This window comes from Petaurus breviceps, unplaced genomic scaffold (assembly GCF_028583685.1).
Source record: "Petaurus breviceps papuanus isolate PSGF00001 unplaced genomic scaffold, PetGlider_PUasm1.0 220, whole genome shotgun sequence".
Taxonomy (NCBI): domain Eukaryota; kingdom Metazoa; phylum Chordata; class Mammalia; order Diprotodontia; family Petauridae; genus Petaurus; species Petaurus breviceps.
The window spans coordinates 19,609,073-19,633,469 of record NW_027185876.1 but is presented as its reverse complement, the minus strand read 5'-3'; the positions used below and the strand labels follow the sequence as shown (position 1 = coordinate 19,633,469).

General features: G+C 36.8%; 1 protein-coding gene across 2 annotated transcripts in view; it reads right to left on the bottom strand.

Moving 5' to 3' along the window:
• LOC138166228 (flavin-containing monooxygenase 5-like) overlaps positions 1 to 15,914 on the bottom strand; it is a 35,192-nt gene extending 19,278 nt beyond the window's left edge. The window contains exons 1-4 of one of the 2 annotated variants that reach the window (XM_069094696.1): positions 15,709 to 15,914; positions 5,048 to 5,088; positions 2,853 to 3,035; positions 415 to 603 (exon numbers count right to left, since the gene is read on the bottom strand). In XM_069094696.1, the coding sequence (XP_068950797.1) occupies positions 415 to 603; positions 2,853 to 2,987 (324 nt within the window). In that variant the 5' untranslated portion in view covers positions 2,988 to 3,035; positions 5,048 to 5,088; positions 15,709 to 15,914. The remainder of the gene's footprint in view (positions 1 to 414; positions 604 to 2,852; positions 3,036 to 5,047; positions 5,089 to 15,708) is intronic. The other variant, XM_069094695.1, reaches the window with a different exon arrangement.
• Positions 15,915 to 24,397: the final 8,483 nt, after the last annotated feature.

Below are 24,397 nucleotides of genomic sequence, written 5' to 3'. Positions count from 1 at the left end.
TCCTTGGCAAAGATATTGGAGTAATTTGCCATTTTCTTCTCCAGTTCATTTTACAGATGAGGAAACTAAGGCAAATAGCATTAAGTGACTTGCCCAGGGTCACATGGTTAGTAAGTATCTGAGGCTAAATTTGAACTCAGGAAGATGAGTTTTCCTGACCCCAGACTTGGTGCTCAGGGCATCACCTAGCTGTACCCCAAAGTACTACATAAGTGTTAGCTATGATGATGATGATGCATGAGACAGTATGTTTTCTATCATAAATTTTCAGGAAAATCAACATAATTTTGTCCTTTCATTGAAATTGTGATGACTTCCAATACTGACTTGAACTATGTCTCCTGTTGTTCTGGCCCACATGAGCTCCCGTCATGAATAGCCAGCACATAACATCCATGCTCTTTCTGTACTTACCAAGAAGTGGATATATTTCAGGAGGTCAAAATGTTTGGCATACATCCTAACATAATCCATCATTTTGGAATTGTGCAAGAAGTTGGGATAATGGTCGGGGACTGGATAATCACTATAGGATGTCATCTCCTTAGAGCTGTTACTGGTCACAGATCGGTAGATACTAGGCCTTCCAGCTTCTGATTTTTCCTACAGGGAACAAAAGAATTCTCAATGTCTTTGAGGAAAATGTGATCATGGAGAATGAAGAAAACCCCCGATATGACAAAGATTGGACCGATTTCTGGATGGACTACTTTCCTCACCTCTGGATTATCAGCACTAATATAGGAGTTGTATTATCTGTCAATGTGTGTGTGTTGGTTTAAGATCATTTCAGGCTAACATCACCTGCATCCAGATTTACTTTCTAGCCTCAATTTACCTCCTCTATTCTCTTTCCCATGCTCTATGTTTCAGCCGACCTGGATTACTAATTTTAGCCCTAAATGTTATTTCCTACCTATGTGTATTTACCCTTCAGGCATTTACATGAAACATATTCCCTCCTGATCTCTAACTTTCAGAATCCTTCTCTTCCTTTAAAGCTAAGGGCAAATAATTGAAAAAGTCCCCCCAAAATTGCTTAGCTAATTTGAGGTTTGGGTTTCATTGCCCAGTATTGGGAAATATACCATTGGAAGTAAGACTAATAAGAGTCAACATTTATATCATACTTTAATCTCATTTGACCCTTACAATATAAACTGATGAGATAGGTGCTATTATTTTCCATATTTTACAGATGAGGAAACTGAGGCTTATAGAGAATAAATGCTTTGCCCAGGTTCACACAAGTAGTAAGTGTCTGAGGCAGGATTTGAACTTAGGTCTTCTTGACTTGAGCTTCATTACTCTATCCAACACTGAACTATTCTTAGTTATGGCTCTTTTTTTCCTTTTTTTTTGGAGGGCAATTGGGGTTAAGTGACTTGCCCAAAGTCACAAGGCTAGTAAGTGTGTCAGGTATCTGAGGTCAGATTTTAACTTAGGTCCTCCTGACTCCAGGGCCGGTGCTCTATTCACTGTGCCACCTAGCTGCCCCATTAGTTGTGGCTCTTAACCTGCTGAAGAGCAAAGTATGGATAGAGCTTTGCTTCCAGGGTCATTTCTATGTCACTTTGCAATCTTTAGTCCCAGGAATGGGGCTAGTTAACCCTAAGGGTCTGTTTCCCCTGGCACTGGTACAGCTGAAGAATTTGGGCTCTTTGTAGCATATCTTTGATGGGAGTGTTCACTATAATTTAGAGAGGGGGAGAAATGACAAAATTTTGTTTCAAAAGGCTATTTACCATTCTAAGCTTATCTTCTACTATTTCCCCTATACATATCTTCTGCTTTATTTTACCTGCTGTAATGATCATTCCCTGAGTTTTCCTCATCTGTAAAATGAGGGGGTTTGACTAAATGGCTTCTGGAATCCTTCCCAATTTGACATCTATAATTCTTTTTTTTTTTTTGAGGGCAATTGGGGTTAAGTAACTTGCCCAAGGTCACAAAGCTAGGTGTGTGTGTGTGTGTGTGTGTGTGTGTGTGTGTGTGTGTGTGTGTGTTAAGTGTCTGAGACCAGATCAGAACTCTGGTCCTCCTGACTCCAGAGCTGGAATTCTACTCACTGCGCCACCTGGCTACTCGACATCTATAATTCTTTACCACTTGAGTTTAGCCCTAAAGGAAGAGAAAGATTCTGAAAGTGCGAGATCAGGAGGGAGTGTATTTCAGGGATAGGGTAAATGTATGTATTTTAGGGGTTATAACTAGTAGTGAAGGTTGCCTAGAATAGAGTGTTGGAAAAGTAGTAAGATGAGATAATATCTGGGTCCAGATGGTGTTAGACTTTAAGAGATCTTAAACCCATTTTCTTGGATACATTTGGGCTTTGATACACATACACACACAGAACTTTTATTTTACTTTTCCTCAGCAATTCTGAATGGCATGTTTAAAGTAAGAGGTATTTATATGATTATGGTAGAAGAGTCCCTGGGTTTGGTTCTTGAATTCTTGGAAGACCAGGGTTCTGCCACCAATGATTAGTATGACCTTTACCAACTTGGGTCTTAGTTTCCACATTTTGTATAGAAGAGATGACAATAAGCTATGACTTCATTTTTATTTTTGTATCCCCAGTACTTAGTAGAGTTTCTGGTACATAATAGACACTGAATAGATATTTTCTTAATATATAAATTGCTTTCTTTCAGGACCATTAGAATCAAGTTTTATAACATGTGTGACAGTACTCTGAAAACTCTAAGAAATCATATAAATGAAGGGCCTTGTGAGTCAATGAAGTAAGACCTAACATAATTATAATTAAATTTCAATTTCCTTGATATAGGGAAAAAATTATCACACAAACCAAGGTAATTAGGTCTTAGGAAAAAATGTAAACTTACTTCATATCTCCAGACTCCACCAATGTCAAAGCTTTCTTCAAAGCAAGTGGGTTCCAGTCCTTCTTCCAGACAGCTCTTAATGGCACCTAGTCCACTGACCCCAGCTCCAATGATGGCAATTTTTTTCACTGTCATGGTCTCTTGCAGCAGGAAGATTGCTAAAGAGGTTTTTTTCCTTCTTCCCTTGGGGGCAAAATAAAATCATATTCCTAAGTACTCTATTCTTCTAAGTACTCTACAATATCATTGTTATTGCCAGAGCTGTCTCAGTGTTTGTTGGGCTCTGAAGGAAAGTATGGAAGAAAAGAGGTATCATATTGACTACCCAACTGAAAGTCTACAAAACTGTAGTGTTAACCTCACTGTTGTATGCCTGTGAAACCTGGACAATATAGCAGTGCCATGCCAGGAAACTGAATTGATTCCATTTGAATTGTCTTAAGAAGATTCTAAAGATCACCTGGCAGGATAAGGTATCAGACACTAATGTCCTTTCTTGAACTAAACTGCTAAGCATTCAAACTTTGCTTCAGAGAACACAACTCCAATGGACTGGTCACATTATTCAAAGACAAAATGTATACTTGCCAAAAAGAATATTTTATGGAGAATTCACACAGGGCAAATGTTCACATGGTTGTCAGAAGAAGTGATACAAAGATACTCTCAAGGTCTCTTTTAAGATCTTTGGAATTGATTGTGTGACATGGGAAACACTGGCACAGGATTGCTCAGCATGGCATGGCCACATCAGAGGAGGTGCTGTGTTCTATGGGCAAAGCAGACTTGAAATAGCTCAGTGGAAATGTAGGATGCATGAATTTAGAGAACTCACTCCAAATGTTTACAAGGATTATTTGTGCCCAATCTGTGGTAGAGCGTTCCAAGCTCATATTGATCTGATCAGCCACAATTGAACACACTGAAACTTGACCCTAGCTTAGTGATGTTTTTTGGTCCTCTTCAAGAACAAAGGACAACAACCAGTATAATGTCATCATAATTTATTAAAATTTCCAGGTCTTTGAGAGCACTTATGTTACTACTATAACATGCCATAGAAGATCTCGATCCAGATGATGTTAGGCCTTAATAGATCTTAAACCCAAAAACAAAATAATATGATTATATAAATAGATGCAGAAAAACCTCATGACAAGATCTAGCACACATTTTTGTTTTTTAAAAATAACACCAACAACTAAGATCCAGCATCATATGAAATGAGAATAAACTAGTGGTCTTTCTAATAAGATCAGAAATATAGCAATGATAACCACTGACATCTCTACTATTTGTTATAGTGCTAGAAATGCTAGCTATCATAATAAGATTAGAAAATGAAATTGAGAGAATAGGCCTGGGGAAAGAAGAAATCAAATCATTACTTTTTTGGAGGTGATATGATAGTTTACTTAGAAAACCCTAAAGAGTCAACTAAAAATTTTAATTGAAATAATAATTTCTTTAAAGTAGCAGGATGTAAATCATCAATATTTCTGTATATTGCTGACAAAATTGAGCAGGAAGACATAGACAAATTCCATTTAAGATAAAGAGAGAATATGCAAAATACTTGGAACTTTAAATATTCAAAATATTTGGGACTTTACCTAGCAAGATAGACATAGAAAGTACATGAATACAACTACAAAACATTTATTTCCATAAAAATACAGATCTAAATCATTAGAGAAATATTAATTGTTCAGAGGTGAAGCAGGCAAACATAATAAAAATAATACTGCTTGAATGAACTTACTTCTTCATTGCCATACCAACTACACTATCAAAAGAGTACTTTAGAGTGCTAAAAAAAAGATGAAATTAAACTGAAGGAACAAAAAAACCAAGAATCTTAAGGACAAGATCTTACAATATACTTCAAAGCAGTAATTATCAAAATTATTTGATATTGGTTAAAAAACAGAGGTCAGTTCGTGGAACAGATTACATATATAACATATATAAGCAAAAGAACCTAGTAGCCTAGTTGGGTAAACCCAAAGACCTCAGTTACTGGGATAAGGACTCACTATTTATGAAAACTGTTGGGAAAGCTAGAAAGCATTCTGATAGAAATTAGGTTTAGACAAACATCTCACACTGTATACCAAGATAATTTACAAATGGACACATGAGTTAGATATAAAAAGTCACACAAAAAATAAATTAGATGAATAGGAACAAATTACCTTTCAGATAAATACGAGACGAGTTCTTGACCAAACAAGTGCTAAAGATGATCACAGAAGATAAATTGAACAATTTTATTACTTGAAAAAGTATTTTGCACAAATAAAGCCAACATAGCTAAGATTAATGGAGAAATAGTTAACTAATTAAGAAAGAAATTTTTGTAACAAATTTTTCTGATAAAGGTCATCTATTTTAATAAGTGGTCAAAAGATAGAAACAGGAAGTTTTCCAAAGAAGAATCCAAGCTGTCAGTACCATATGAAAAAATGCTCCAAATCACTAGTAATTAGTGAGATTCTAATTAAACAAAACCCAAGATTCTACTTCAGACCCATCATATTGGTAAAATTTATAATAAAGGAAAATGATAAATGTTGGAGGGGGTGCGGAAAAACTGGTACGCTAATATACTGTTGATATAGCTGTGAATTAGTTCAGTCAATTTGGAAAGCAGTTTGGAACTATGCTCCAAATATTGCTAAATCATTCTGAGGTCTATACTCCAAAGAGATCAAAGAAAGGATAAAAAAAAATCCCCATATAAAAAATATAATAGCCCTTTAAGTAGTGGCAAAGACCTGGAAATTAAGGGGGTGTCCCTATGTGGAGAATTGCTGAAGAAATTGTTATATTAATGCAATGAAATACTATTGTGCAATAGGATATAATAAAAGAAACAGTTTCAGAGAAACTTGGAAAGACTATGAACTGATTCAGAGTGAAGTGAGCAGAACCAGGAGAACAACTGAATAACAACATCATAAATGCAAATACACAACAATTAAGGGTTAAGAATTCTGATCAATGCAATGACCAAACATGATTTCAGATTATGATGATGAAGCAGAGCAAACATATCATACAATGGTGATAAAATTAGGATGCAGAATGAAAAATGCATTTTTGGATATGCTCAATGTGGTATTTTTGTTTTGTTTGATTTTTCATAACTTATTACAAGGGTTTTGATTCGCTTTGTTTTTTTTTTTCTCAATGGGTGAGATAGGAGAAAAAATAAATTGTTGTTAATTGAAAAGATTTATTTGTGCTGAGAGACACTTTACAACACAAAAAGCAAAATAAAAATCTCATATTTAACTGCATTACTCTTACTTCACTGTATGTAGACTGCATAGTTCACAAAATTTCATATTTCTTCTTTTCGATAACTTAGTTTATTTAATTTATGAATGCTAGTTAAGTTTATTTGTCGCATTATTACAGCAACCATTCAAATGTGCTCAGTATCAGGATGTATAGGACAAGAAATGAGTAGAGATAGCAGAGGCCCCAGTGGAAAGAGTCGTGGGTATGAGTCAGAGGAGCTATGTGACTTGGCGCACACATCACTTACCCTTCCTTGTGCTTCAACTTCTTCATCTATAGAATGAGGGGGCAGGACCACTTGGTGCCTAAGGTCCCTTCAAGATCTGAATCTACAGTCCTATGATCTTGACCCTCCCTCGGCTTAAAGATACATCACTCAAGAAAGTTCAAATTTTCGTTGATGCTATGTAATCTACTTTAAGGCAATCACAACTTACCTTTGGCACATTTAAATCCAAGTCCCTACCTACTCCCTAAAACCTCAAATCAAACTTCTAGAACACTTAAAAAAATTCTTGAGGCAGCCTTAATTTTTTTTTTTTAAAGCAATCGGGAATAAGTAACTTGCTCAAGGTTACACGGCCAGTTATTTCTGGGTGTGGTGCTGAGTATCGGAGCCCGGATATGATCCCCAGGTCATCCCTACACTTGAGCCGAAGTTCTTACTCGCTGTGCTACCTGGCTGCCCCTGCAGCCTTACTTTTCAAAAAAATATTGGGACTACAGAATTTCTGCCACTATCTCCCACTTTGCTCTACTCTTCCCCAAATCACTCAGTGATCATGGATGAGATACTTAAATCTTAATGACTTAGGTAACTCCCTAAGATTACAAATTGTTGATGAATTGTCAGACTACATTAGTGAAGGGAGTAACTGACAAATGAAATGATCTATTTGTGGTGTTCTCCATCGTTCCTGCATAATTCTATCCAACAACAAAAAAAGATAAGTAGGGTGCAGGCTGTTCAATTTTTAGCAGTCTCATTGTCTTGTTTTTGTTGTTACTGTTATCATCACCATAATTATATATTTTATGATTACTTTGGAAACAATTTATTTAAGCTTCTGATTAATTTTAAATCTTGGGCAATGCTATTTGTTTTTCTTTTGGTCTGAACCTCTAGGGTCCCAGACTATAGAAACTTCCTCTACTGTTGGTAGCTGGCAATTCCCCCATGACTTCAATCAGTAAGGTGATCAATTGCAAATATTTATTAAGCAATTACTTCGTGCCATGCAATCTGTCAATTGCTAAAAATACAAAGAAAAAATAAAAGCAAGGCCTGAAGGAGCTTATATTTTAAAGGGGCGGGGCAGGATATATAAATGAATACATATAAGATAAACACAGAGAAGATGGTAGCCATAAAGGTACAAGCACTAGTAGGTTCCAGGAGTGATGATATGCTTGGGTGTAGAAGAAGGCTGGAGTTCTAAAAGTTAATGTTGAGGAAGGAGAGCATTCTAGCAATAGCAGGAACACTGTGTGGGAGGAACAGCAAATCAGACAGTATGTCTATATTGTAGAGTTTTTGGAGGGAGAAATACATTAAAAAAGTACAAAGCTAGGGAAAGGCTGGGTTTGAAAGGATTTTTAGATGCCAAATAGATGCATTTATATTGAATTCTAGAGTCAATAAGAAGTCATTAGAGTTTTTTTTTTGAGGGGGAAAGGCAAGCAGTTGGGGTTAAATGACTTGCTCAAGGTCACACAGTTAATAAGTAGAGTTTCTTAAGTAATAGGGTAATGTGGTCAGCCCTATGCTTTAGAAAAATAACTTTGGCAGCAGTATGGAGGATGTTTTAGAAGAGATTTGAGATAGGGTGTACAATTAGAGGGCTATTTCAATAGTCTAGGTGAGAGATGAGGAAGTCCTTCTTGAAATAAAGAGGTAGCTGTAAGTAGGGGACATATTTGGGAGATTATGTAGAGGGAAAAATAAAATTTTGCAATGAATTGGATATGTGGGATAAGAGAGAAGAATTTGGGACCACACCACCTGGAAGAATGGTTGTACTCCAGATAGTAATAAGGAAATTCAGAAGGGGGCTGGGTTTCAAAAGAAAGATAATGAATACTATTTTGGATATGTTGAATTCAGGTTACATATAGGATATCTAGTTCAATATGTCCAAAAGACAGTAGGTGATATGAGAATAAAGCTCAGATGAGGACTGGATAAGTAGCTACAGGAGTCATTTGCATAGTCACTCAGGCAATAGACAACAAGGATTTACTAAGCATTTACTATGTGTCAAGCACTGAGAATAAAAATACAAGTGAAAAATAAAGACAGGTTTTAACCTTAAGGAGCTTACATTCTAAGGGTACAAGACAACACATAAACAGGAACTAAAAAAAGGGGAAGGTGGCGAAGTCTATAGTCAGAAGCACAAGTGGGAGAGGATTGAAACATGGTAGGCCTTGTCATGTCCCCAAAATGGAGGCCCAAGAGGGAATTTGCCAATGGTAGAGGGGGCTGGGCATAGAGGAAGGATGATAATTGAAACTATGGGAGCTGATGAGTTCACCAAATGAGAGTAGAGAGAGAGAAGAGGGTCTAGGATAGATCCTTGAGTGATACCCATGGTTAGTGGGTATGACATAAATAAAGATCCTGCAAAATAGAATAAGAAGGAGTAAGTCATATGGGTGGGAAGAAGGGAGACAAAGAGAAGCAGATTCATAAAAACCTTGAAAACAAACAGAGGAGAGAGAATCCAGGAGTAGAAAATAGTCTAAACAATACTTAAATGTAGGATCTTGGGAGAAACAAAAAGTAAGGGATTTTGTCCTTTCCTGGAAGGCTAAACCCTTTTAGTCTGAAATTGACCTAAACAAATACTTCCCTATGGATTCAATTAGGGTGGGTGTTATGGTACCACCTGAGGGGGCATCCTCAGGCCCCCTTCTTTCTGCCGATTTCTTCCCCATAATAAGAATTAGTGTAACTGTATCACAGTTACCTTAACTTTTCTTGGTTGGAAATGTACCCAGAGGCTAACAGGCAATTAGCATGCATAATAAGAACAAGTGCTTAAATAATTACTTTCTCCATACCTGTGAATTCACAGGTGGCAGTAGGTATGTAGCAATAATTTGTAATTAGAGATATGCTTATAAATCAACACTGTCTCCCCACCATAAGGAGGCTGCATTAATTAGAAGGGTCATAGAATCACCTGGTAGAATTCTAAATTGAAACAAACCAGCCCAGAGAAAATGGACCTCAAGACACCAAGTGCCTTCCCTCTGTTAATCATTTCCTATTTATCCTATGTATAGCTTATTTGTATATATTTGCTTATTTTTTTGCTGTCTCTCCCAATAGAATGTGAAATCCTTGAGGGCAGGGACTGTCTTTTGCCTCTTTTTGTAACCCCAAGACTTCTCTCCGCCTAGTACATAGTAGATACAATGAATATTTATTGATTGATTAATAAAAAGTACATTTTACGTAAAAAATTCATGCTAAAATCAGTACTAAAAGTAGAAAATACTCAGTTTGGATCTTTGGGGGATGTATTTAAGGTTTTTCTGCTGTCAAGGTTTTTTTTAATTTTAAAATTTGTTTTAAACTTGGTACAAAAAAAGAAAGAGAAACACTGCCATGTACATAGCAGAATGTAAGAGAGGATTAATATAAAACATAAAATTTCATTTCAAGAAAACTTTTATTTTTCTTCTCTGCCTTGTGGGTTTTCTTTTGTCCTCTGCTGTGCACTTTTTACTCCTGCCCCTCCCCCCAAGTTAAGCATGTATACACAAACACAGATATCTATAAGCATACACATATATACACATATGCACTCATACACATATATATGTAAGGTGTACTGTGCTTATTTTTACTTGTCATCTGTTTCTTTGCAGGTGGATAGCATCTTCTTTCATCTTTCGTCTTTCGATCTTTTTCTAAATCAACCAGCTCATCATTTCTTACACCATAGCAGAATTCCAATCCAATCCCATTCTTTCTGATAGATCATCTATGAAAGTTTTCCCCCAATTTTCTGCATATTTCCTTCTATTCTTGGCTACATAAGGTTTTATTCATAGAAGAAAATTTTAATTTAAAATCAAAATCATCCATTTTGCAATTCAACAATGCTGTCACTGTATAATATGGTTGAAGTTCTGATACTAACGGCTCTGCTTCCTTTACATCTTTCCCTCCTGGTTTCTTTGAAGTTCCTGATTTTTTGTTCTTTAAATAAACTTTGTTATATTATTTTCTAACTCAGATAAATTTTCATTAATTTAATCGGGATGGCAATGCATAAATAGATTAGTTAGGTAAAATTGTCTTTTTAAAAATTATATTGGCTTTACCTATGAACAATAAATATTATTTCAATTATTAGATCTAACTTTATTTGTTTAAAATATTTTTTATGTCTATATATTCATATAATTCCTGTATCTGTTTTGGCAGATCTCTCAGGTATTTTATACTGTATAGTTATTTTAAATAGTCAAAAATAATATTGAGTAATATGGCTGACATAATGTAGTTTCCCTATTTCTCTCTTTTGATTAAATCTATTTTAGCTTTAACTTTGTCTAAAATCATGATCATTACTCCTTCTTTTTTAATAGAATAAATTCTACTCTTGACTTTTATTTTATAATTGTGTGTATGTCTCTTATAGAATTTCCTGAAATTATTATAAATTATAAAAAAATTATTATAAATTATAAATAAATTATAAATAGAAATTCCAACATATTGGTTGGTTTGAATTTGAATTCAAATTTTTAATCTGTTATCAGTTTCAATTTTATGGGTAAATTCATCCATTCACATTCTAAGCTATAATTACTTGTGTATTTTTTCTTTCCTATTTTTCCTCATTATCCTTCTCACCCTATTCCTATCCCTTCTCACTCCTCTGCTTTACTTCTACCCACCTCCTTGACCTTCTATTCCTTAACCTACCCACCCCTCTAATAATCCCTCCCTTATCCTCTCCCCCCACCCTATCCCCTTGCCCTCTTATTTCTCTATGAATATAGAAGACTTTTATATACGCACACACATTATGTAAAATTGTTCCCTCTTTCACCCATTCCTGAGGAAAGATTTCAGCACTATCTGCCCTCCCCCCTCCTAGTTTCTTCCTTATCAATTTTTCCTTTTTTATCTCATTTGTATGAGATAATTTCTGCCCCCCCTTTTAATCTCGCCCTACACAGCTCTATTTTGTTTTTGGAATCACCTCCATCATAGTCAGTTCAGCCCAATCCTTTCTTTCAAACTACCCAAATAAAAATGACAGTCATAATAAAACTGATATTTTTGTATAGAAGAAGTAAACAATTTGACCTTATTGAGTCCTTTATAATTGCTCCTTAACGTTTACGTTATGTTTCTCCTGGATGTAAATTTTCCCTTAAATTCTGTTGTTTTTGCAACAAATACATAACAGTCTTTCAGCTCGTTGAGTGTCCATTATTTTCCCCATTCAGGATTATACTTAACTTTGCTGGGTGAGCTACCCTTAGTCGTAACCCCAGCTCTTTTGCTCTGTGAAATATAGTATTCCAAGAGCTATGTTCCTTCAACTTAAGTTGCTAGGCCTTATGTAATCCTTATTGTAGCCCCACAATATTTAATTTTTTTTCTTGTTGCTTCCAATATTTTCCTCCTAAACTGAGAATTTTAAAAAATTTTCCTCCTGGGATCTCTTTCAGGGATGATTGGTGGATTTTTTCTTATTTCTGCTTTGCCTTCTTGTTCTAGAACTTCAGAGCAATTTTCCTTGATCATTTTTTTATAATATTGTATCAAGATTCTTTTTTTAATCATAATTTTCAGGCAGTCTGAATATTCTTATATTATTTCTCCTTGATCTATTCTCCAGATCAGTTGTTTTTCTGAGATGTTTCATATTCTCTTCTATTTTTTCACTCTTTCAATTTTTGTTTTATTATTTCTTTGTGTCTTAGAATGTCATTAGCTTCCCTTTGCCCAATTCTAGTTCTCATGGAATTATTTTCTTCCTTCAGTTTTTGGTTCTCTATTTCATGCTGGTTGACTTTCTTTTCATAATTTTCTTGGATTGCTCTTTTTTTCCTGTAATTTTCCCTCAATTTCACTTATTTGACTTTAAAAGACCCTTTTAAATTCTTCTAAGAAGTCTTTTTGTGTCTGGGACTATTTGACATTTTTCACTGAAAAATTAATGGTGCCTTTTTTTTTTAGCTCCATTATCTTCCTCTGAATATGAACCCATTTCTGCTCTATCCCCATAGTAGTTGTCTATGGTTGGCTTCTTTTTCCTTTGCTTGCCCATTTTTGTTTATTTTTAAATTTTATTTTCGCTTTTGCAATTATTAGTGTGATCAAATTCTAGTTCTGAGGCATGGGGAATAATACCCCAAGCTTCAGGTACTTCTTACTGTTATTTTCTGAGGTCTTGCACTCTCCCCTTCACTCCTAAGCCATAACTAGAACCCTGGGTCACACTGTCCCACAAGTGATCTTACTCTCTGTAGTACATCTAGAGGCTGCAGAGTTCAGCTGTCTTCTCTTCCCTGAAACTGAAAGCAGGGACTCTGCTCTCCTGCAAATGCCCACAGCCAGCAGGGTCCCTGACCCTCTGCTATGGCACTTACCAAGTGTGTACTGGTAGCTCCTTCTCCCCCCAGTCACAGCCTGGGACAACGTCCCAGGACAGTGGAAAGTCTTTCAATCTTCTCCTACTCAGGGGTCACACTGTCTGCAAGATAAAAGTTTCTAAGGCTGAGGTTGCCTCTCAACACCAGCTACTTTCAGGGCTTATTGTTCGTTGATTCTACAGAGCTGATTTGGAGGTGTATGGACTTAACTCAGGTTGAACCTCTGCCCCTGGAGGTCAGGTCTTTCCTGGGGTCTTCTTAGATTGTCTTAAGAGGATGACTACCTTACCCCAACTTTTGTCTACTCCTGTTGCTCCAACATTTCCTCTGAGGCAATGTTCTGTCTTTTTCTATGGAGGAAATTTGTAGAGCTGAAAGTTTTGTGAACTACTCTGCCATCTTCCCAGAATCCTCTCTATCAAAGTTTTTTTTTTTTAAGAAAATTTAGTCAATTTAGTGATTAGTCAATTTATTGCTATTTTCAATACTGATTCACTCTTGCTCAATCCTTATTCTTCTGGTTGCTGTTTCACAATTCCCTCCCCCCCCTCTAATCATTGAGAAGTTTTGACAGTCCATTAAAAAGAATCAAATCGATTTCCATAACTAATATAACTAACTTCTAAGTCTTTTCTCTAAGGCAGCTGAAAAAGGTATCAGGTCTCTTTCTATCAGTAGCTCCAATTTTAAGGTTTGGATATTTTCTCTGCCTTAATGAAAAATAAATTTTTTTAGCAATACAGGAGATTAAAGAAATGTTTCATTCTCAGACATAGCAGAAAGCTAATTATGAAACAATATAATTACATAAGCAGAAGAGCCACAAAAATTCAACCTTAATAGCACATCAAAAATTTTTAGAAATGAAAACTTCTATGACTAACCTGTAGGAAAAAGGATATTTAGACTTGGCCAATGAGATGAACTTTGAAATACTTGACCCCCCAGGGAGAAGATGTAGGGCCTATTGGCACCTCTGCTTCCTCCCAGACTGAAGCAGCCCATCAAGTTTGCCTTTATGTGATGGCTGATTTGCAAATGTTCTTGGTGTGACTCTCCTTTTCCCATGACTTTTAAAATTGAGCTGCAGGTGTAGAGATAGGCATGTTGTCAAATTTCTCTTGTTCTCATTAAAGAGAACTAAAGACATGTACCAGGGAAGGGCATCACGTAGGCTGTGTTTGCCAAGGGATGTGATCAGGAATGAACCTAGACAATGTGATAAGCATATGATTCCTTCTAGAAAAGGCAAGATAGTCAATTCAATTCAGTGAACACTTATTAAGAGCCTACAATGTGTCAGGCACTGTGCTAAGTTCTGGGGATACAAAAAGAGGCAAAAGACAGTCCTTGCCCTCAAGAAGCTTGCAATCTAATGGAGAAGACTACATGTAAACAAAGATATACAAAGAGGCTTATCAGTGGCCTAAGTGGCCCATAGGAAGCATTTAATACTCAGATGGTAGTGAGCAGCTAGGTGGTACAATGGATAGAGTGCCAAGCCTGGAGTCAGGAAGACCTGAGTTCAAATATGGCCTCAGACACTTATTAGCTGTATGATCTTGGGAAAGTCTCTTAATCCTGTTTGCCTCAGTTTCCTCATCTGTAAAATGAACTAGAGAAGGAAATGACAAACCACTTCAGTATGCCTGCGGTAACAAAGAGTCAAACATGACTGATAAAACACCACCAACTTTTTCTCTTCTCATGCAGACTCTCTTCTACTTCAGCAACCTGGATTATTATGATAGTCCAATGATTAGTCTCCTGCTTTCAATTTCTCCCTTCTTCAATCTATCCCCCACACAATTATCAAATTGATATTTCTAAAACATAGTTCTGATCTTGTAACCCTCCCCCCACCTCCAACTGAGAAATTTTCAATAACTCCCTATTACCTCTAGGATTAAAAAAAGGAAAAACTTCAACCTTACATTTAGCACCATCTGCTTTTCACCTGCCTTTTTAGTCTTATTTCATCTTACTCTCCACTTTATATATTTTATTTTATATTACTTCTTTCTAGCCAAATGGTCTGCTGACTATTTCCTATATATGGCAGTCCTTCCCACCTTGAGATCTTTGCATAGATGGGCCCTCATATCTGGAATACCCTCCTTCCTCAATTCCACCTCTTAGAATTCCTCGCTTGCTTCAGGACCCAGCTCAGAGACTAGCTCCTATACAAGCCCTTTTTCACAGATAATTCCAGTTGTTAATGCTCTCTTCCTCTTGAAAATACCTCATATCAATTTGTACGTACTTCAATATTTACTTATCAATGTACATACTGTTTTCTTCCAGGAGAAGGTAAACTTGAGAGCGTCGATCATTTCCTTCTATGGTTTATAATAGAGCAGAAGAACTTTGGTCAGAGTCTGACCCCTACCTGAGATTTGGGTGAAATCAGATTTAAAGGAGTCTGGAGGCTAGGGTAAGATCCCAAGAACTAAAATGCTCCAAGAAAAGTCAACCTACAATCCCAATTGGTAGGAAAAGTGGGATTTTCTGAAGAGAACAATGTGGCTGCATAGGGAACTCATTAGATAATTTAATTTTTTTTTAAAAAAGGAAATTTTGAAGATGGAAGCAAAGTTAGAGAAGAGAGAATATTTTTAAAGCACTTAGCACATAGGAGGTACTTAATGTTCCCTTGTCTTTTCCTTCCTTAGCTTTATTCACCATCCTCAGTTGGTTCTAAGTTTTTGAACTCGACAAGATTTTTACAGGTATGGACCACACTCTTTATCTTCTCTTCTCTCTAATTTGTCCTGTGCATCATTACCAGATCAAGCATCCTAATTCTTAGCATGTCCCTATAATTAAAAACAAAAAATACCTAGTAGTGACTTCCATTGTTTACAAAATGCAATTTGAATGCCTTATCCTGATTTCTGAAGCCTCTTCCCATCTGGCCCCAACTTACCTTTGCAGCTTTTCCTCTGCTTCCTCCTTTAGGAGTATGTGTGTCCTACTTTCTCACTAAAGAGGAGTATGAACTGTTTCCCAAACACACCCTGTAAGTGGATACCTCTCTTCCCTTGTACATTCTGTTCCTTTCGAATGTTCTCTCCCATATGGAATTATTCTTATCTCCCACTCTTCTTTCTCAACCTGTTGTACTCCTCCCCATCCTTAAGGGCCAGTTCAAAAGAATGAAATGGTACCTCCCTTGTGAAAACTTCCCTGATCCTTCCTTGTCATTGTTGAGTCATGTTTCAGTCCTGTCCAACTCTTTATGGCCTCATTTGGGGGTTTCTAACTTCAAATCCTATGAACTATTTGAATGGTGACCCAAAATAATACATTTAAGACATGAAATTTGTGTGATATGATTTGCCAGACATTAATTACTATAGAAAGTACATTTTGCCTAAAATGCACACTTGAGTAAAATCTAACATTTAAATTTTTCTGCCTGATATAATTCAGCAGGCAATATAACTTAAAGATTATAGATATGGAAATTAAAACAATATATTCATGTGCATTTGTATTGGTAAAAACCAGAGATGTAGCCCATGGAATCTTACTGACAGATATGCAGGCTAAAGTTGTTGTTCAGTTATTTCAGTTGTTTCTGACTCTTTTTGACCCCATTTGGCATTTTCTGACAAAGATCCTGGAGTTTGCCATTTCCTTCTCCAGCTCATTTTACGGATGAGGGAACTGAGGCAAACAGGGTTAAGTGACTTTCCCAGGATCACACAGCTAGGAAGTATCTGATTTGAACTCAGGAAGATAATTCTTCCTGACATCTGGCCTGGAGTCTATCTACTGTGCTACTCCAGCCCTGCTAAAGTTATAAGATAATATTTAAAATATCTCTCCTTAGTCTTGTCATTTTATTGACAAATTATTATGTGTCCAGAGGAGGGTGACCAGGTTGGCTAGTGACTCTGTCCTTAGGAATTGTTGAAGGCACTGGGATTGTTTAACTTCAAAAAGTGAAAATGTGGAGAGGTGTAATTGCTATCTCCAAATGTTTGAAGGACTGTTTTCTAGAAACCCACCACTAACTAAAAGTCACAAAGATTTCAGTAGAGTATAATGGAAGCATTGCTAATAATTGGATAGGTTGATTGACTGGACATGTGATCTTACTGATATAGGGAATAGTGGGAAGAGGAAACTCCCTTTACCAATGTAGATCAACAGCTATTCTGTAATTTAATATTCTTAGAGAATTTCCTAGGGCACTGAGAAATTAAATGACTTGCCCAGGATTTTGCAGTCACTATGTTAATAGATAGGATCATACTTCTGGAGCTGGAATGTACATCAGAGGCCATGAAGAACTTCCCTTCATGCCTAGATTATTGCAATAGGCTGTTGGTGGATCTGCCTGCCTCAAGTCTCTTCCCTCTAATCCATTGTCCATTCAGCCATTAAAGTTATTTTCCTAAAGTGCAAGTCCAACCAGGTCACCTCTCATTTAAAAAAACTCCAGTGATGCCCTATTGCCTCCAGGATCAAATACAAATCAAATACTTCATAACCTAGCCCCTTACTCTGTTATGCCTTACATCATAGTTTGTGATCAAGTGACACTTGCTGTTCAGGAACAAGACACTTCATCTCTTGGCTCTGTACATTTTCTCTGACTGTCCCCCATATGTGGAATGCTCTCCCCTCTCATCTCTACTTGCTGGCTTCCTTTAAGTCACCACTAAAATCCCATCTTCTACAGGAAGCCTTTTCTAACCTCTCTTTCTAGTGCCTTCCCTCTCTGTTAAATTATTTCCTATTTATCCTTTATCTAGCTTGTTTATTGTCTCTCCCATTAGACTGTAAGCTCCTTGAGGGCAGGGACTATTTTTGCCTCTTTCTTTATCTTCAGAGCTTAGTGCAGTGCCTAACACACAGTAGGCACTTAATAAATGTTTCCTGATTGATTGATTGACCAGCTCCCTCATTTATTTTGCAAATTAGGAAACTGAAATCTAGGGAGATAAAGTGATTTGCCCAAGCTTTCCCAGGTATTAAGTATCAGAGATGCAACTAGAACCCAGATCTTCTGTGCTCCAAGGCCAGCTCTTTATCTGCTATCTTTAACTGTTATCCCCAGATGGAATGAATAGCTTTGGAAGGTTGGTAGCTCCCCTGGAACAGAACTGCTGGAACATAAGTTTAATGAGCACCTGTCAAGGATGTAGTAAAAGGTAACAGATTAATTAGACCAAGAGAGTTGGCAGTTCTTATAGAGCATGATTTTATAAATGAAGAGATAGTTGCTAATCTAAGTTGAGTAAGAGCATGCCTAGAATGTTAGTGATCATCATTTCAGGTACTTAGAGGTTGCTCAAATTACATTTCTCCAAGTGATGTCAGGCAGTTCTCCTTTGATATGTTTTCACTACTCTTGGGTGGGATCCTTTGTTTGTCATCCAAATTGGCTTGGGATCCTAAATGTTCTTTGATACAGAGGAGAAAGAGTACCCCATCATTTCAAAGAGCTTTGTATGCAGAGATAGAATCTCAGGTAATTTCTGCTACTTTCATTGTAATATTAAATAGCAAAAAATTATAACCTTTAAATTTTCATTCAGATTTTCAATGAAATAATGATATTTGGGTTTAATAGCCATATTAATGTAAGGATTGGCCTTTTGTGAAAATTAGGGTAGAGAGATCACATATAACAAGTTAAAAACCCATTATTTAAAAAATGATTATAGGTGAGAGCAGGTTCAGTAAAAACAAACAAACAAACAAAAAACAACCCACTTCCTTTAAATCATGCTTGAATATGGAAAGAGCAAGAAAAATAATACTTCATTAATCTGATCTTGGCTTCTCCTGATTCTCACTACTCTTTTTTAAAAAAAATCTTTTAAAAAATTTGGAGTTCCAAATTCTCTCCCTCAGCCCTGCCCCCACTCATTGAGAAGGTAAGGGATGGTATCCATTATATGTGGGAAAATGATGCAATGCATATTTTCACATTAGTTATGTTGCAAAAAGGAAGAAAAAGGAAGAAAGCGAGGAATCTGTACTCAGACTTCATCAGTTCTCTCTCTGAATGTGGATAGCACCTTTTATTATGAGTTTCTTAGAACTGATGTAGATCATTGTATTGATCAGAGTAACTCAGTCTTTCACACTTGATTATTTTTTAAAATATATTTTTATTTTGTTAAATATTTCCTAATTACATGTAAAAAATGTAGACATTCATTAGAAATTTTTTTGAATTTCAAATTCTCTTCTTCCCTCTCCCAAACCTTGAGAAGTCAAGCAATATGTGAAGCCATGTAAATTATATTTCCATATTAGCCGTGTTGCAAAAGAAAATATAGGGGGGTGGAGCCAAGATGGCGGCATAGAAGCAGAAAAACTCCATTCGCTATCCCTATAACCACCTCAAAATACCTATAAAAATGACTCTAAACAAACTTTAGGGCTACAGAACCCACAAAGGGATAGACAGAAACAAATATTCTGCTAAAGGCAGCCCAGGAGATGGAGGAAAGATTCATTGCAGCATGCTGGGAGTATAGCCCAGCCCTGCGTAATCCCATCGTTTTAGCCTCAGGATGGCCATGACCAGCCGCCACCTGGAGGGACGTTGGGAGAGTGGATCACCAGCAGATGTGGCATTTTCCAGAATTATCAAATCATATATGCCAAAGACAAAGTGAGAGGTCACTGTAGACTTTGTGGGAACAGGGACTCCAGGAGTGTGGTCCAGCTTCTGCTCCCAGAGGGAGAAGTGGTTGAGGTGCGGCTGCTGCATGGCTGCTTCAGAGGTCCTGGTCTGCAGATTGTAGGGGGACCAAACGACCAGTCTGAGGGGTAATCATCTTGCTTTAACCTGCTTGGATCTGGATCTCTGTCCAGGGTGGAGTTCCTGGGATGTATGACCAGGTGCTAGAGCTGCTGGAGGCTTCAGAGAGGGCAACCAACTAATAACTCCAACTAATGTTAAAATCCCAGTGATTTGGGACAAAGGTCTCCTTTCTGGAAGCAGAATTTTACTGTGGCAAAAAGCTCAAAAATCAAGTAATTGAGTGGCAACGTGAACAAACAAAGGAAGCAAAGCAAGCACAGCAATCCGACTTTAGATTTCTATTTTGGGGACAAAAAGAATCAAATCATGGAATAGAAGGAAGACAACAAACTCAGAACTCCTGTACCAAAAGCTTCCAAGAAAAATATGAACTAGTTACAGGCCATAGAGGAGCTTAATAAGGATTTTGAAAACCAAATAAGAGAAGTAGAGGAAAAATCAGAAAGAGAAATGAGAATGATGCAAGAAAAACATGAAAAGAGAGTCAACAACCTGAATGAAGAAAATAACACCTTAAAAAATAGACAAACTCAAATGGAAAAAGAGGTTCAGAAAGCCAGTGAGGAGAAGAATGCCTTAAAAAGCCAAATTTGCCAGATGGAAAAAGAATCTCAAAAGCTCACTAAAAAGAATAATTCTTTCAGAATTGTATTGGAGCAAATGGAAGCTAGTGACTTTATGGGAAATCAAGATACTATTAAACAGATCCAAACAAATGAAAAAATAGAAGGCAATGTGAAATATCTCATTGGAAAAACCACTGACATGGAAAATAGATCCAGGAGAGATAATTTTAAAATGATTGGATTACTTGAAAGCCATGATCGAAAAAAGAACCTAGAAATCATCCTTCAAGAAATTCTCAAGGAAAACTGCCCTGATGTTTTAGAACCAAGGGCAAAATGGAGGTTGAAAGAATCCACTGATCTCTTCCTAAAAAAGATCCCAAAAAGAAAACTCCTAGGAATATTATAGCCGGGTTCCAGAATTCCCATATTAAGGAAAGAATATTACAAGCAGCCAAGAAGAAATGATTTGAATACTGTGGAAACACAATCAGGATAACACAGGATCTGGCAGCTTCTGCATTGAGGAATTAAAGGGCTTGGAATATGATATTCCAGAGGTCAAAGGAGCTAGGATTAAAACTAAGAATCAACTACTCAGCAAAACTGAATATCATATTTCAGGGGAAGATATGATCATTCAATGAAATAGAGGACTTTCAAGCATTCTTGATGAAAAAACCAGAGCTGAACAGAAAATTTGACATTCAGATACAAGAAGCAAGAGAAGCATGAGAAGGTAATCAGGGAAAAGAAATCATAAGGAACTTATCGAAGTTGAACTGTTTATATTCCTGCATGAAAAAACAATAATTGTAACTTATGAAACTTTTCTCAGTATGAGAATAGTTGAGGGGAATATATATGTATATATATATGTATACATACATATATGTCTATATAGAAAGGTATATAGGCATATGAATACATATGTGAATATTTGTATATATGTATGGAGATATACATAGATAGAGAGCACAGGACCAATTAAATAGGAAGGGATGATACTTAAAAGGTGAAATTAAGAGGTGAGAGGAATATAATGAGAGGAGATGGGGAGAGACAGAATGGGGTAAACTATCTCATATAGAAGAGGCAAGGGAAAATGGTTACAATTGAGGGGAAGAACAGGAAGGCAAAAGGGAATGGGTCAACCTTATTCTCAGTGAATTTGGCTTTGGGAGGGAATGACATACACACTAAATAGGGTATTTCACCCTCCAGGAGAGTAGGGGGGAAGGGGTTCAGAGGGGAGATGATGGAAGGGAGGTCAGGCTAGGATAGGGAGGGAAGTTGGAAGCACCCAGTTTTGAAAAGGGATAGGATCAAAGTAGAGGATAGAAAAAGTGGGAAGTGGGATAGGAGGGAGGGAAATCTAGTCAATCTTTTGCAATATATCCACTATGGAAATGTTTTGCATAGCTACACATGTACAACCTATACTGAATTGCTTGTCTTCCCAGTAAGGGTGGGTGACAAGGGAGGAAGGGAATGAATCTGGAATTCAAAGTTTTAAAATAAATTGTTTATATATATATATATATATGGCTATTGAAGAATTAAAAAAAATCTCAATGTATGGAGACTGAGATGGAATGGGAAAAATTCACTTTAAAAAATTATTGAGTTGGACTATCATATGGCTTCTAAAGTTATACATTTTTAAGTGTCTGATCCTATGAGATTAAAGGTTGAAACTGAAAAAGAATTAAGTGAGTAGAACCAGGATAAAAATTTATATTGCAATGGCATTGTAAAATCAAATGTCATTGAAAGATGAGAATTATGATCAATGCAACAATCAACCACGACTCTATAGGATTAAAGATGAGGAGTGGTCTCCACTAGCTCCCGAGAAAGGTAAACTGAATATGCAGAATGATACATGGATTTTTGGACATGACCAATGAGGGAATTTGTTGTGCTTGACTACGTATATTTGTTACAAGGGCTTTATTTTTCTTTTCTCTTAAGTGTGTGGACAAGTGAGAGAGAGAGAGAAAATAAATGCTTGTCAGTTGAATATTTAAAATGAAAAGAATGGATTAAGTCCATACACAGTGCTTAATTAAAGTTGATTGAATTGAAAAGCAGAATGTACTTCTTCAGTTGGTAGTAGTCTCCTCTTCACTGGAGACATTTAAGCAGATGCTAAATTAAAGATGGTCAGGGATGTCATTGGGAGGATCCTTATTCAGATATGGCTAGAATAGATGAGTACTGAGATCTATTTGTCTCTGAGATTCTTTCATTAAGGGGGGTAGGAAGAACTTGATCAACTACAATAAATTTGAGAAGTTTCCCTGATGAAATTATACAGTTTTTGATAGTGAAAAATCCAGAAGCGCCTTTACTTATTCTATACTGGTTGGGTTTCAGAGTCTGAATCTGTTTACTGCTCATTGCCTGACAGAATCAGCTAACTATTCCTGCAGTCTGTAAAAGTAAATTGTGAGACAAGACTTGGTCTTTTTTCCTCTCTCTTGTTCTTCTGGACTTTGCCTTTGTCTTTCCCAAATGCATCAGATGCAGGGCAATTAAGTGGCATAGTGGATAGAGCACCAGGCCTGGAGTTAGGAAGAGCTGAGTTCAGATCTGATCCCAGGGACTTACTAGGTGTGTGACCCTGAGCAAGTCACTTAACTCTGTCTCAATTTCCTCATCTGTAAAATGAACTGGAGGAGGAAATGGCAAACCACTCCATATTTGCCAAGAAAGGCCCAAATGAGGTCATGAAGTGTTGGACCCAACTGAACAACAGTTGGGGGAATGCTTTTTCTATTCCTCCCTCCCACAGAATACAGAAGCACGTGAGAATAGTGTGCTTGCCTATACCACGACAGGGTAGTTCATGGACAATGTTTGTGATACTCAGCTGTTCTTGGGATATTCTGACTCATTATGCTTCTAGTTCTTGTGGTGTAACCTATTTGGAAAGCAAAGCCTATTGGAATGGTGCAAGGGTTTGAGAAGGAGGAATCTCTCTAAATGACATATGTCGGACCTCTTTGAAATACATCATAAGCACATAACATAGTCTCAGGCTATTATTCAACCTACACAGTACAGTAAAAATTGGATGTAGCAAATAATCACTTAAAGAAAAAGAATAGACTCAGATTCAATCTAGCTCAGATTTGATCTGGCCCGCTGGCATTAGCAATACAAATACTCAGGCTCCTTAAGAGTCTACCCAATATGGCGAATCGATAATAAACTTTGTTTTACTTTGACTGAAAAAAAAATAAAGAAAAGGAATATCTAACCCCTTAAGCGTTAGATGAAACAGTGTATACAATGGATCAGGAGCACATCTCATGCAACGCATACAACATGATTTCACATATCAGGGCTGTAGGTAGTAACTATGGAGGTTACATACAGAAACATAATAGGTACATAGAAAGAAGTATAATATAACGAGAATATAAAATGGCATCACCTATTATTGTTTCATAGAAAACACACATTCTATGAACTTTAATGATGAGCATGGCTTAATGACAGGGTTGCCATATCTTCCTTTATACCCTGAGCATCATATATGACTGTGAATGACCCAGTCTGACTCCTCTTGTGTCAGGTCACTATGGATGGTTTTTCTTCCCCAAAGCCCTTTGTATTTGGAGTGTTAGACAGGAAATGAATGGCCTCTAAACATATTGTCTCCTTTATTAGTGTACAAGCTCCTTCATTAATATGCAGCATATAAGCTATATAAGGACAGGAACTTTTTGTTTGTTGGTGATTTTTACCTTTATCCTTCATGCTTAGCATAGTTGTAGTTACATAGTAAATGCTTAACAAATTCTTGTTGGTTGATCTGATTAGAAGCAGAACTTCTCAAGTGGCCTCAAGTGGTAGCAAAGTGGGCATACATTTTTCCTTTTTAGAGAATGTGCTCTTCCTCCTACCTGGTAAGCCAGGTCCGACATCAAGCAAGAGGTTTCTGTCTCTGGTGCTAAAGATGTCAATTCATCCTTTTCGTATTAATTGTACAAGCTCAGACTCTGCTGGTCAATAGGATGGTCAAGGGCAAAGAGGTCTGGACCTGGAGCTAGACTTTGAATCCTAACTTTCCCTACTTGCCACTGGAGTTGCCTCAGCCTTGGGTAAGTCATTTCCATACTCGGGATTCCTCATCTGTAAACAGAGAGTGCTACACTAAATGACCCCTAGCATCTCTACCAGCTGCATGATTTATTTCCATTGGTAACCTTCCTTTTGGTGTTGGGGGTTAGAGAGCAGAACGAGAGAGA